At 52.4% G+C, this 14,803-nt stretch overlaps 2 protein-coding genes across 3 annotated transcripts in view; one reads left to right on the plus strand and one right to left on the minus strand.

The window, feature by feature from the left end:
* The window catches only part of HPS3 (HPS3 biogenesis of lysosomal organelles complex 2 subunit 1), a 41,897-nt gene that overhangs the window by 15,020 nt on the left and 12,074 nt on the right, over positions 1 to 14,803 (plus strand). The window contains exons 7-14 of the mRNA XM_066347740.1: positions 1,441 to 1,595; positions 3,941 to 4,052; positions 6,132 to 6,310; positions 7,201 to 7,381; positions 9,173 to 9,406; positions 12,530 to 12,712; positions 13,094 to 13,282; positions 14,485 to 14,592. Coding sequence (XP_066203837.1) covers positions 1,441 to 1,595; positions 3,941 to 4,052; positions 6,132 to 6,310; positions 7,201 to 7,381; positions 9,173 to 9,406; positions 12,530 to 12,712; positions 13,094 to 13,282; positions 14,485 to 14,592 — 1,341 coding nt within the window. The remainder of the gene's footprint in view (positions 1 to 1,440; positions 1,596 to 3,940; positions 4,053 to 6,131; positions 6,311 to 7,200; positions 7,382 to 9,172; positions 9,407 to 12,529; positions 12,713 to 13,093; positions 13,283 to 14,484; positions 14,593 to 14,803) is intronic.
* CP (ceruloplasmin) overlaps positions 12,819 to 14,803 on the minus strand; it is a 64,210-nt gene continuing 62,225 nt past the window's right edge. For both annotated transcript variants that reach the window (XM_066347735.1, XM_066347734.1), the window contains exon 20: positions 12,819 to 13,279. The gene's annotated coding sequence lies outside the window, so the exon portion shown is untranslated. The remainder of the gene's footprint in view (positions 13,280 to 14,803) is intronic.

Below are 14,803 nucleotides of genomic sequence, written 5' to 3' on the forward strand. Positions count from 1 at the left end.
TAAACCTTAACGTCAGGTCGTCTCAGAGACTCACAGCCAGGAGGGAACCAGGGAGGGGAGGGAGGAGGGAGGAGGGAGGAGGGAGGAGAGGCGGGTAGCTGGAGAGGATGCTGCCCCGACCCCCGTCCTTGAACGTGGCCCAGAGGGAAGGTGGGGATGGCCTTTCCTCGAGGCCCCCTTCCCTGCGACGTCCTGGGTGCCGCCCACGGGAGTGCACGGTCGTCAGGCCCCACTTGGGACTCGGGCTCTGGGAGCTGCGGTCGGAGGAAGATCGCACAGCCTCGGAGTCTGGCCCACCATGCCCGGACCTTTCTCTCCCCTTCCTCTGAGGTTCCTGCTCCTTAGCTCCAGCCAGGACCAGCTGTCTATTCTTAGCAATGAAAATGTAGGCCCTGGCCGGTGGGCTCAGTGGTAGAGGGTTGGCCCGGCATGTGGACATCCCGCGTTCAGTTTCCAGTCAGGGCACACAGGAGAAACGCCCTCTGCTTCTCCACCCCTCCCCCTTCTCAGTCTCTCTCTCTCTCTTCCTCTCCCGAAGCCGTGGCTTGATTGATTCTAGCACATCGGCCCTGCGTGCTGAGGATGGCTCTGTTGAGCCTCCACCTCAGGTGCTAAAAATAGCTCGGTTGTTAGCATGGATGGCCCCAGATGGGCAGGGCATCGCCCCAGACAGGGGTTGTCAGGTGGATCCCAGTCCAGGCTCATGCAGGAGTCTGTCTCTCTGTCTCACCTCCTCTCACTTGGAAAAGACAAAAGAAAAGACAGGTAGAAGTGCTCCAGGCATGGTGTACAAAGGGACGAGGAAGATGACCTCTGAATGGTGGCAGTGTTAGGAGGAGCAGGCCTGGGCCTGGCAGCGTCGTGGTGTGAGCACCCAGAGAGCTGACTTGGTGCCCCCTGCAGGGACGGGGGCTGCTTCCCTCAGTGCACCTGCCGTACCCCCGCCTGTCAGCCCTGTAGGACCTAAGAGCCAGGGGCCGTCTGAACACTCAGGCATTTCTGTCCTGCACAGCTGTCTACCCAGATTCTGTGTATCTCTCTGTGCAGTGGAATGTCCTTCTGCAGTATCTCCTTTTGTCCAGACACTCCATTTGGGCGTCCCCCCAAGCCAGCCCACCGGTAGTGGGGTTTCCCTGGGTGGCAGCCCTCCGGGAGCCCTGGGGAGTCCCCACAACCGTGAGGGGCCTCACGGTCACCCACTTTCAGACCTCGTTCAGAAAGAGTAGCTCTCTGGCAGGCACATATGAAATAGTTGGTTTCATAAGTTTAGCTCGGATATCCTCCTCCTCACTCTGATTAGGAATAGGAATTTGAGGGGTTTTTTAAATGGTGGGGCTGGAGCAGGAGAGAGACTTTATCAGATAAACAGATGGATTTTTGAAGATTAAAGTTCACGTTCCTTTATTCCTTGGTTATATCTGTGATTTTCTCCTTTCCTAGGCTTGCCCGCCTGTCAGCATGGACGTCTGTGCTCTAAGAATGCAGCTTTTCATAGGCTTGAAGGCCATCTGCCACTTTAAGGACCACATCATCCTTCTGACCAAGGCGGACCCGGAGCCTCTTCCAGACAGAAGAGAGTCCCCCAGGCGGCTCCTGTAAGCACCCCCTGCCCCCGGTACTCCCGCCACGGTCCCCGGACTGAATTGTTATGTGGTGTATTTCCTGTGTATCTTACTTTAATGCAGGGGTCCCCAAACTTTTTACACAGGGGGCCAGTTCACTGTCCCCCAGACCATTGGAGGGCCGGACTATAAAAAAAACTATGAACAAATTCCTATGCACACTGCACATATCTTATTTTAAAGTAAAAAAACAAAACGGGAACAAATATAATATTTAAAATAAAGAACAAGTAGATTTAAATAAACAAACTGACCAGTATTTCATTGGGAACAATGCTCGTCTCACTGACCACCAATGAAAGAGGTGCCCCTTCCAGAAGTGCGGCGGGGGCCGGATAAATGGCTTCAGGGGACCGCATGCGGCCCGCGGGCCGTAGTTGGGGGACCCCTGCTTTAATGGTTATTATTTTTTTTTAATCAAAACTTTGAATTGTGAGGAGGCTTTTCTATGGTGTTCTTTTCCCAGAGATAGACGATAAGGTCTTAATGATGTCTGTAATAGCCTTTATAGTTGACCTGGGAACCTTTAAGAGAATATGAATTATAAAATAGTTTCAATAAAAATCTGGTATTTTAACGAAGAAGCTACGAAGGGTGTGCTTTCCTGTGTAATGAGCGGGAAAGACGGGGCCGCCAGGGCTAACCCAAACTAACTGACCTCTTGCTACGTGTTTTTCTTCTGGGGACCTTTCAGTGGTTGCGCTTTTTATTCAAAGATTATTTTCTGGAATTTCAATCCAAAAGAAATTAACACTGTATTTATTTCTTGCTTTGAATCACATTTATGATCTATAGAGATGTGCTGATCTACCTTAACATGGAATTGCAGTTGGGTGGCCCTGACCCCCTGGCTGACACTTCTGTTCCCTGCGTCCGCGTTGTTTAGAACCGAAGGCTTGATTTCCGACTAGCTGTCTCTTCTGCTTGATGTTTATTTTTTATTTATTTTTTTTCATTTTTCTGAAGCTGGAAACGGGGAGGCAGTCAGACAGACTCCCGCATGCGCCCCACTGGGATCTACCCAGCATGCCCACCAGGGGGCGATGTTCTGCCCCTCTGGGGCGTCTCTCTGTTGCATCCAGAGCCATGCTAGCGCCTGAGGCAGAGGCCACAGAGCCATCCCCAGCGCCCGGGCCATCTTTGCTCCAATGGAGCCTTGGCTGCGGGAGGGGAAGGGAGAGACAGAGAGGAAGGAGAGGGGGAGGGGTGGAGAAGCAGATGGGCGCTTCTCCTGTGTACCCTGGCCAGGAATCGAACCTGGGACTCCTGCACACCAGGCCGACGCTCTACCACTGAGCCAACCGGCCAGGGCCAAGCTTGATGTTTTCTGTACTGTGAGCTCATTGGTAGGGAATGTGCCCTAATTTGAACACCTCTCTGTGGAAAACTGAAGGACGTTAAGAAGCCTGTTTTGGAGGAAGAGACGTAACGTATGTCAGGCTGGACTTTGGTTTTTCTTTTTAATGTGAGTTTTGCTTTTTGAATTGCTCGTGCCTATCCTTGTCCCACCGATCGGACAAGGAGGCTGACTCGGTTAGGTGATCCTGTAGACAGCGCGCAGAGCGGTCCATCTGGTCTCAAAAGCTTCCCACGAGGGGGAAAGCAACTTGTCATCTTGCACATTTGACATCTGTCAAGTATTAGGTCTTTTAAAAGGTTTTTTAAAAATTCTGGTTTATTTGAAAATTTGTTTGGTCCAAGGTCTATGTTACAAAGTGTGTGTGGACCACGTGGTGAAAGCAGGAGCGAGCACCGTGCTGTGGGCAGACTTGCAGTTCTGTGTGTGTCCCGTGTGTGTTCCGCGTGTGTTCCGTGTGTGTCCTGTGTGTGTCCTGTGTGTGTCCCGTGTGTGTTCCATGTGTGTCCCATGTGTATCCCACGCGTCCCACCAGCGGGCGTGTCGGGATCCCTGCTCTGTCGCAGCGTCTGCGGGACTCACGAAGGCCACGCGCAGGAGGGACCCCGGGCACAGGGCTGCCCACGGCCCAGCCTCTCTTCCCTGTGAGGGCTCCTGCCTGACCTGTGAGCTTTCTGCCTGAGGGAGACTGCCGGAGGGGTGGATCGGAACTGGGGATGGTCGTACCAGTTCCTGAGTTCTAGACTCTTCAAAGCCATGGCCTGCGTGGGTGGCATTGTGACCAGATAATACTCTGTGAAGCTCGACTGGACAGTTATTACTGAAGGAAATACTAAATGAAAGTGATTTCATGGTTATGTTCTTCTAGGTGTCAAGTATTCCTATTTGCCATTTCAAGTGGCCGTTTATGAATTAATAACATGTCTTCTCTCACAGTTCTTGTCCTTTGTTTTGCTTTTAGTTCCAGACAAGGTACCGGCACTAACAAGCAGAGAACGCCCCCTGCAGCTGAGGCTGGGTGGAGTTTGTATATTGTGAATACCATCTCGCCAGTGCAGCTGTACAGAGAAATGGTACTTCTCTCCGACTTCTCATTCTTACCTATGGAGATACAGAGTGGAGCGGATGCCCCCAAATGACCTTACGTTCAGCATCCCGCCCAGACCAGCGCTCTGTCTGCCGGGGGGCGAGGGGGGGGGGTGTCTTACTACGTCTTCCCAGCTCCTGGCATCTGAGGAGGCAGGAGAAATTCCCTTCACTAAAATGAGACTCTATTCCTACCGTCCTTCCACAAGGATTGATTGAGCAGTCTGGATATAAATAGCCTTTGACCTTTACTTTGATCCCTAGCAGAGAGAGCCAGGACATGGAGCTGAGAGAAACCTTAGATCATTTATCCTGTTCCACTCGGTGGGTCTGAAACATCAGCAGGTGTCCCTGGGCCCTGCAGCGTCTAGAGCGTGGTCCTGTGAGTAGGGCCCTGGGTGGGCATTCTTGCTCCTTTTCTAAAAGTGACAGGCGCCAGCTCATCCCTGGCATTTTTAAAAAACTCTTTATTTTGAACTAATTGATTTCCAACCTACAGAAAAGTTGCAAGAATAAGAACAGTACAATTAAACCCTGTATGCCCACACAGGTTTACTCTCGGTCAACACATAACCCCTTTTGCCTCTCTCCCTCTCTCTCCCTCCTCCCTCTTTCCCTTTCTCCCTCCCTTCCTCCCTTTCTTCCTTTCTACCTCCCTCCCTCCCTTTTTCCCTCCTTTTCTCCTCTTTCTCCTTCCCTTTCTCCCTCCCTTCCTCTCTTTCTTCCTCTTTTCCTCCCCCCTCCCCCCTCCCCCTCTCTCCTTCTATCCTTCTCTCCTTCTCTTCTTCCCTTCTTCTCTTTCTCCCTCCCTTCCTCTCTTCCTTCCTCTTTTCCTCCCCCTCTCCCCCTCCGCCCCTCTCTCCTTCTCTCCTTCTCTCCTTCTCTTCCGCCCTTCTTCTCTTTCTCCCTCCCTCCCTGCCTCTCTCTCTTTGCACTCTTGCACTTTCTACACACAAACACACACGTTATGTCCTGGTCCTTTGGAAAACAAATGGCATGGGTCATACTCTAAGGCTGAATACCTCAGTGTCTGTTTCCTGAGAATCAGGGTATTTGCATATAGCCCCAGGGCGGTCACATGCTGCGGAATTTGACATCGACACAGCCCATCTGTGGTTCACATTCAGTTTTTGACACTTGACCCCGTCCTGGTCTGGTAGACTGCCCCACTCCCGCCAGGGTCCACTCTGGCATCAGGGCGTGGACTTGCCGTGTCTGCAGCCTCCTTCAGTCTGGAACAGGTCACAGCCTTTCTTTGCTTTTTATGATATACACATTTTTCAAAAATATGCTTTCCCCTTTCCACCTTTTAAACTTCTTTCATGCTTAGCTTAGATACTCCTCTTGGCCAGAATACTGCGTGGACGCAGTGGTGTGGAGTGTGTTTTTTGGGGGGCAGTGGCAGCACGAGGTGCAGGAGAGCCATCTGCCTCTCTCCGCCGGGTTAATTTTGATCAGTCTGGTCAAGGTGTTGCCGGATGTGTCCCTGGCACCTTACTACCAGTAAGTGCAGCAGCTCTGCTCTTTGTAGTTCTGCTTAGTGGAGACTCTCAGACTTCCGCTAGGACCAGGCGATCTGCCTACCGAGAACACAGGTCAGCTCAGAGAGCCAGTGACTGTTTTTATCAGCCCCAGTGCATTTACAGAAATAGATGCAGAATCTGAATTCACCAACGGAGACTAAAAGAAGGGGTACTCAGTCTGACTCCACAAAAGACTTAAAGCATAGAGCTTTTTTAAAACAAAGCTAACATTTCAGCCATGCTCACTAGCTTTATTGCCAAGTTGGCACTGTTGTTAGTATTATATTACAGCATCCTGTGTCCCTTCTCTAACGACGAGCGCTGTTTTTGTACAAGTGTGTGTGCAAAACCGGCTCACAGATTCGGGGCGGTTGTGGGGCGGGGACCCTTAAGCTTGGCGTGGTCAGAATGGTTAATGACCACTTTTTATTTCTTAGGACTTAGCGTGTCCACATATTAACTTGCCTCACAGAATACACAGACAGTCGTAAGCACTGGGGAGCTTTTAGGAGTCCTCGTACCGCAACACCGGTTCTGCTCTAGGTGGAGTACAGCACCGCGTACAAGACCACAAAGACCCAGAGCTGCATCCACCTGCTGAGCGAGGCCCACCTGCTCGTGCGCGCCGCCCTGCTGGACGCCGAGCTGGACCCGGGAGAGGAGGCAGAGCTTCTGGAAGCGTTCAAGGACAGCTGTGGGCACCTTGGGGACTGCTACAGCAGGTGGGTGGTGCTTCATGGAGGCTTGTTAGACAAGACGTCCTGAGCTGCGGGTGTCCACCTTGCTAGCTTTTCTGTCTCTGATTGGTCCCGGCTCGGTAGGGGTCCAGTGAGGGGAGGCGGCTCATTCACTTATTTATTTATTGCGCGCGCGTTTGCTGAGCACGTGCTGGGTGCCAGGTATTGTGCCAAGCTCAGAGACTCGCAGGGGAGTGTGCCCGCCTTCAGGTAGGTACAGTTCATTAAAGGAGCAGTGCGTCTTCCACTCATGAGTCTCCCACCACTTATACTGTGTGAATCTGAAGTTTCTCTTCATGCCTTGAGGTGAGGATGTGGTGGGGACGATGGAGGGGGGGGGGAGCATGACCAGCGAAGATCCCCGAGATAGCTGTGTTACTAGTTTATTCCCCGTTGGCTCTAAGGGAGACATGCCCACTGGACGGTCTGGGGTTTTCATCTGAGTCGTCAGTGCTTCTATGATGTCAGAAAAGGAAAGGCACAAACGGTGATTTTTATTTCCGAGGACGACGTTGACACATTGTTTTGTATATGATTGTTTCAAAGGCTTACTTGACCCGTGGGAATGATTATAAATTAATATAACAGACGTTCCTTCCATGTAAACATTCTTTTGGAGCCACGTTATGAAAATGAAATTCACTTAATGAATTTTTTTTTCTATTTTTACCATGAGCAAGGAGAAAGAGCTATGTTAAGTAGAATGACTTCGCAGAATGAGACCTAAGAGTTCATTTCAGCTTTACTAAGGACAGGAGGAAGTGTTTAAGATTTAATGTCATCTGGAGAGCATGCTCCGTTTTTATTATCAGATGTGATCGCTGTCCTGGTTTACAGATGGCAGGTCTGAGGCTTCTCTGCTTCCCTTCCTTCAGGCTTGACACCCAGGAGTCCCACCTGGCCCTGCCCTACTACAAGATGTCCGGTCTGTCTATGGCCGAAGTTCTGGCTCGAGTGGACTGGGCCGCTGAGGACGGATCGCAGAGATACGAGAGGGGACTGATCTTTTACGTTAGCCATTCTCTCTACGAAAACCTGGATGAAGAATTAAGTGAAGTGCATATAGTTTTCTATTACGGCTCATCTTTTTTGTTGTTGTTGTTGTTAACTGTTCGTGTCAGCTGTTTATTTTAGGTCACACTGTTTCGAAGCCAACTTCCAAATATGTTTCTTTGATAATATGCCACTCATAAAACAGAGGGGATATTTAATCGCTTCCTATTCACTTTGAAATATCCCCATTTTGGTGAGCAGTTTATCGTTTCTTTTCCTAAAAAAAGGTAACCAGTGCGCCCCTTTCTTCTTTAATACTTGTGGAATTACAGCTTGGAACGGAACTTATAATCATCTTCTCGTTCTTTCTCATTATATGGACGGGGTGATGCGGTCCACTGTGATTGAGTGACCTGCCCAGCGTACCAGCTGCTCGTCCTCAGGGGAGTGACGCAGAACGTGGGCCTGCCTCCCTCCTCGTGGGCAGCCCCCCTCCTCGTGGGCAGCCCCCCTCCTCGTGGGCAGCCCCCCTTCCTCATGGGCAGCCCCCTCCATGGGCCCGGTCACCCACTCTACATGTCCAAAGCATCGCTTACAATAGCCTGGCCTGGTGACCGGAACACATCATTAAGAATTATTTTGAGCCCGTTGTGTTTTATTTTAAAAAAGAGATGAATACAGATATGCAAAGTTAGTGTGATACCAAGTGTTTTAAGATTTTGAGAGAAATGAAATTTTATCCTAAATTACCCCCAATAAGAAGTATATTTTGTACTAAGCTATATAATTTTTTATAATGGACTTTTCCAGTATTTATTGGATTAACTTAATCCAATATTTATTTTCTTCTTCTGAACACTTGTTAGAATTAGAAGTGCTGGGCCTACCTGGCTGGCTCAGTGGATAGAGCATTATTAGCCTGGCATGTGGACGTCCCGGGCTCGATGTCCATTCAGGGCACACATGAGAAGCAACCATCTGCTTCTCTCCTCCTCCCTCTCCCCCCTTCTCGCTCTCTTCTCCTCCCACAGACATTTGCTCGGTTGTAGCAATGACCCCAGGTGCTGAAGACAGCTAGCTCGTTTGAATCAAGCCTCGGCCCCAGACGGGGGTTGCCAGGTGGATCCTGGTCGGGGCGCATGTGGGGGTCTGACTCTCTGTATTCCCTTCTCTCACTTAAAAAAAAAAACCCAACAACAAACGTTAGAAGTGCTGGCCACAATTTGGTACATATTTTCACTGCTTCATTTTCATTTTAACTTGTCAAAAAGATTACTGCAGGTCATCTGAGATTTCTATATTATCACCACCATTAATTCTGTCTAGTTTTTTTTCCTTTTCCAAATTGAGAGGATGGGAGATAGAGAGACAGACTCCCACATGCACCCTGAGCTGGGACAAATCCAGCAACCCCCTGTCTGGATGCTCTGCCCATCTGGGACCATACTTGCAACCCAGCTATTTTTAGCACCTGAAGTGGAGGCTCCCGGGAGCCATCCTCAGTGCCTGGGCTGATGTGCTCAAATCAGTTGAGCCATGTCTGTGGGAGGTGGAGAGAGAGAGAGAGAGAGAGAGAGAAGGGGGAGGAGGAGGAGTGGAGAAGCAGATGGGTGCTTCTCCTGTGTGCCCTGACTGAGAATCAAACCTGGGACTTCCATACCACCGGGCTGAAGCTTTACCACTGAGCGAACCTGCCAGGACCAACTCTGTCTTTGTCCATTGAAACGTAATGCTTTCATTTTATTTTAACTGGAAGGTTGTTATCTTGGCTTCTTCCCTTTCTTTTTTATTCCTGATTCTGTTGCTCCCTGTTGGCTGGCGGACCTCTTACTGCTCGTCCACGCTCCCCCGAAGGACTTGGCCGAGAAGGTGGCCCAGATGTTCCACGCGGCCGAGCCGAAGCAGCTGCCCCACGTCCTCTGCAGCCCTGCCATGAGGAGCATCGACCCTCACACCGCCCTGAGCTACCTACGGACACTGGACACTTCCGGGTTCTCGTCAGTCTTAGTCACACTGACCAAGGCAGCGATGGCTCTGAGAATGGGAGACCGTGACATGTACAGAAGGGAAATGGAAAGCCACCCGGAGGTACGGGCTCTGCCTTGTTCCAGCAGCAGCCTGAACAGGGGCCCGGTAGTCCTCAGGTGGTCAGCTTTCCTCTGGCTTCTGTCTAGCTCATTTTGTTCTTAGTTGTAAAAAAAAAATAAACAAATCAGTTTGATATTAGAAGGGAAGTGATCCAGAGTGGACGTGCGTGGGCTGTGGGTTTCGCGAATGAAAAAGGAAAATGATAAAAGGCAGCAGTGGGTGTCCAGAGCCCTTTCAGCTGAGTGTCAGGTGGGCTCAGAGCACGGGGAGCACAGAGCCCTCCCGAGCCGACGGTCGGCAGGAGGGCAGGGCCTGCCCCCTGGGAGGTCGGCTGAGGGCACGGCCTGCCCACTGGGAGGTCGGCAGAAGGGCACCGTCTGCCCACCGGGAGCGGGAAGTGCTTTCCAGTACAGCAGGCGAGGCACGGGGACCCCGGGAGTCCAGGGGCTGCAGCAACAGCCTGCTCTTAGGGAGATCACCAAGGACTGGGTGGAGGGTTGGGCATCTGAATGGTGTAGCAAAGAAAAGGGGCATGAGGCAAAGATGTTCATTGCTGGGGGAAGAAATGAAGGGGTGACATGAGTCGAGAACTCGGTATGTCCCAGGGGTAGTCAGGGCCCCTGGCATACGTTCCCCGATTTAATCGTTGCGACAGTGCTGTAAGGTAGATGCTGCCGGCGAGGGAAGGAAGGCGAGGAGAGGTGAAGAAACTTGTTCAGGACCGCGCTGCTGGGGGCCGGTGAGCCCAGACCGAGAGCAGGCCGTCGGGCGCCGATCCCGCACTCCTGCTCTGTTGTGTTACTGCCCGACGGTGGTCACAGGCCCTGCACTGTTGTGTTACTGCCCGACGGTGGTCACAGGCCCTGCCCTGTTGTGTTACTGCCCGACGGTGGTCACACGCCCTGCACTGTTGTGTTACTGCCCGACGGTGGTCACACGCCCTGCACTGTTGTGTTACTGCCCGACGGTGGTCACACGCCCTGCTCTGTTGTGTTACTGCCCGACGGTGGTCACACGCCCTGCTCTGTTGTGTTACTGCCCGACGGTGGTCACAGGCCCTGCGCTGTTGTGTTACTGCCCGACGGTGGTCACAGGCCCTGCGCTGTTGTGTTACTGCCCGACGGTGGTCACACGCCCTGCGCTGTTGTGTTACTGCCCGACGGTGGTCACACGCCCTGCGCTGTTGTGTTACTGCCCGACGGTGGTCACACGCCCTGCGCTGTTGTGTTACTGCCCGACGGTGGTCACACGCCCTGCCCTGTTGTGTTACTGCCCGACGGTGGTCACACGCCCTGCACTGCTGTGTTACTGCCCGACGGTGGTCACACGCCCTGCGCTGCTGTGTTACTGCCCGACGGTGGTCACACGCCCTGCACTGCTGTGTTACTGCCCGACGGTGGTCACACGCCCTGCGCTGTTGTGTTACTGCCCGACTGTGGTCACACGCCCTGCGCTGCTGTGTTACTGCCCGACGGTGGTCACACGCCCTGCGCTGCTGTGTTACTGCCCGACGGTGGTCACACGCCCTGCACTGCTGTGTTACTGCCCGACGGTGGTCACACGCCCTGCACTGCTGTGTTACTGCCCGACGGTGGTCACACGCCCTGCGCTGCTGTGTTACTGCCCGACGGTGGTCACACGCCCTGCGCTGCTGTGTTACTGCCCGACGGTGGTCACACGCCCTGCACTGTTGTGTTACTGCCCGACGGAGGTCACACGCCCTGCACTGCTGTGTTACTGCCCGACGGTGGTCACACGCCCTGCGCTGCTGTGTTACTGCCCGACGGTGGTCACACGCCCTGCACTGTTGTGTTACTGCCCGACGGTGGTCACACGCCCTGCACTGTTGTGTTACTGCCCGACGGTGGTCACACGCCCTGCGCTGCTGTGTTACTGCCCGACGGTGGTCACACGCCCTGCACTGCTGTGTTACTGCCCGACGGAGGTCACACGCCCTGCACTGCTGTGTTACTGCCCGACGGTGGTCACACGCCCTGCACTGTTGTGTTACTGCCCGACGGTGGTCACACGCCCTGCACTGTTGTGTTACTGCCCGACGGTGGTCACACGCCCTGCACTGTTGTGTTACTGCCCGACGGTGGTCACACGCCCTGCACTGTTGTGTTACTGCCCGACGGTGGTCACAGGCCCTGCACTGTTGTGTTACTGCCCGACGGTGGTCACACGCCCTGCACTGTTGTGTTACTGCCCGACGGTGGTCACAGGCCCTGCACTGTTGTGTTACTGCCCGACGGTGGTCACACGCCCTGCTCTGTTGTGTTACTGCCCGACGGTGGTCACACGCCCTGCACTGTTGTGTTACTACTGCCCGACGGTGGTCACACGCCCTGCACTGTTGTGTTACTGCCCGACGGTGGTCACACGCCCTGCTCTGTTGTGTTACTGCCCGACGGTGGTCACACGCCCTGCACTGTTGTGTTACTGCCCGACGGTGGTCACACGCCCTGCGCTGTTGTGTTACTACTGCCCGACGGTGGTCACACGCCCTGCACTGTTGTGTTACTGCCCGACGGTGGTCACACGCCCTGCGCTGTTGTGTTACTGCCCGACGGTGGTCACACGCCCTGCCCTGTTGTGTTACTGCCCGACGGTGGTCACACGCCCTGCCCTGTTGTGTTACTGCCCGACGGTGGTCACACGCCCTGCACTGCTGTGTTACTGCCCGACGGTGGTCACAGGCCCGCAGTGTGACTTCAGTTTCCAAAACGAGAAGAGCAGGCGTGCTTTATTGCGGGACAAATGATATTTTGTCATGACGGGAAAAACAAGTCATCATTGAGCTGTCCTCTGCTTGGAAGAGTGGCATTCTAGAAAGATGAACTTTCTTCCCATAATTTTGGGAAAGCTTAATAGTATTGTGAAATGTAAAGCTCTCTCTAAAAACAGGGCATCTTGATGCTGAATTAAATATTAGTAACTTCCATGAAGACGGTTAACAAGGATGTCCTTCTTAGAGTAAGGACTGATCTTTGTCGTTAAAAGAAAAAGGTTGAGGTTATTAGTAGCTTAATTAATTATTCATGTTGACTGTACTAGCATGTATTTCCAAGATGTCATACAAAGTACATTTTATTCCTATTTTTTTTTGTTTTTAATCTTAAGATGAAGTTGGTATGTGGCTTTATTCTTGAACCTCGGCTGTTGATTCAGCAGAAGGGACAGATAGTTCCAACCGAGCTTGCCGTTCACTTGAAGGAGACTCAGCCCGGCTTGCTGGTCGGTGCCGTCCTGGGCTTGCAGAAGAACAACAGGATCGGCATTGAAGAAGCAGATTCCTTCTTTAAGGTCTGTCACTTTGAAAACGTCCATTGTTCTGGATGTCCTGATGAAATTGGTGGTGGTGGTGATGGCAGGCGGGCGGGGGGGGGGGCATGGAGTAGAATAAGAGAAGTGAGTTTTCATTTGTTTATTGAAAAAAACCAAACAAACTTAGACATAACTGATGTATACAAGTATAGATGAAAAGAATACATCTAGAGAAGTTCCATTCACGCAAGGTAGAACCGGTTTCCTGTTAAAACGCCTACGCCGGCTTCTCCGTGGCACTCACGCTCCTGACTTACTAAGGGCGTGGCCACACGGCGGAGTGCTTGCTGCTCAGACAGCGGTACCGTGAGCCGTGCTGTCTGTCCATCGGGGGCTGGGGCTCGTTCCGCTGTGTCCCAGGTGCTCTGCGGGCAGGATGGAGGCGCGGCCCCGCAGCTCCTGGTGGACTTCTGGGAAGCCCAGCTGGCGGCGCGTGTCCCGGAGGTGCTCCTGCAGGGCCTCTTCTCCAAGCTCACGTCCCAGTACACCTGGAGGCTGTCGACCAGGCAGCCCCCGGACACCACGCCGCTGCGAACGTCGAAGGACCTGGTAAGAGCACGGGATGATCTGTTACACGTTACAGTAAGGTACCTTCCTCTTTTTCATGGCTTTGAGTCAAACCTAATTTATATGATCAGATATCTTTTTTTTAAAATCAGGAGTTAAAAATACACTTACAAACTTTTTAGCCCCGGCCGGTTCGCTCAGTGGATGTTGGCCGGGAGTGCAGACATCCTGGGTTCACTTCCCGGTCAGGGCACACAGGAGAAGCAACCATCTGCTTCTCTGCTCCCCCCCCCCCCCTTTCTCTCCCTTTTCCCCTCTGGCAGCCAGTGGCTCAGTTGGTCTTGAGTGTCAAGCCCCAGCTGTGGAGGACAGCTTGGTTGGTCCAAGCACTGGCCCCAAACTGGAGTTGCTAGGTGGATCCCAGTCGGGGTGCATGTGGGAACCCGTCTCTTTCTCTCTCTCTCTCATGCGGGAGCCTGTCTCTCTCCCTCTCCTCCTCCTCTCGCTTAAAACAAGCAAAGACAAAAACTTGTCCATGAGTGAAGCTGCACACGCTTTAAAAAACTTGATATTCCGAAGCGTGCCCACGCTGCTCCTGTGTTACTGACTGGCAGTGGGACATCAGCAGCCCTCGCCTGAGGGAAGGGGCTTCCTCGGGGCGGTCAGGAAGGGGAACACGAACACAGATGTCTCAGACCACCCTGTCCCGTCAGCGGCTCTGGGCCTGATGGAGCCCTCCCCACTGCTGCCAGCCTGTCTGCCCTGCTCCGTCCACCCCCCGGCTCTCAGGGGGCCCCAGCTTGCCCGGAGAGCCACCAGCTTCTTCACACAGCGCTGCTCTGTGGGAACTGCCTTGAGCATTTACAGGAGCGGATTTGTTTCCCAAGGAAGGTGGTAGAAATAAAAAAATTCCTTCTAGTAGTAGTACTGTTAACTTTTTGAGTATTAGCTTAAAAGTACTGTTGCTTTCTTTCTTTCTTTTCTTTTTTTGCTGGAAAGTACCTCCTTTGAATATTTTAAGGTATGAGGAAGTATTTAGTGCTGATCTGTTCACCGAGAAGCAGGAAGGCTGAAACTTTTCCCAGGGGAATAGATCCTAAAAGACCGCTTTTCCCGTTCCCAAGAAAGTGTCTACTTCGTTCTGCAACGCCGCTGGGATTACCGATTGCTTGCTCTTTCTGGAACGGATGAAGAACGTCTTGTCTTGTTGAATTTTGTTTATGTTCATTTCTTTTATATTTTAGATAAACGCCTGCAGTCATTATGGCCTAATCTATCCATGGGTTAATGTCTTACTATCATCCGATTCCTTAGCTGACAAAAATTACACAGACGATCTCTCCAAATTACAGGTAACTAAAAATGACTCATTTTTTGGTGACTCTACATATCCTAATTAAACGCAGGCTGTGAATAGGGTAGGAGGTCAGGTGTTCTGTCCATCTCGAGTTACGACCTTGCGGGACAGTCCCCAGGTGGGCGTGCTCAGGCGCTCCAGAAGGGTCCTGCTCTGTCCTGCTCACGTGGCGGGGGGGGGGGGGGGGGGGGGGGGCGTGACCAGTA

Source organism: Saccopteryx leptura, chromosome 8 (assembly GCF_036850995.1).
Source record: "Saccopteryx leptura isolate mSacLep1 chromosome 8, mSacLep1_pri_phased_curated, whole genome shotgun sequence".
NCBI classification, from domain to species: Eukaryota; Metazoa; Chordata; class Mammalia; order Chiroptera; family Emballonuridae; genus Saccopteryx; species Saccopteryx leptura.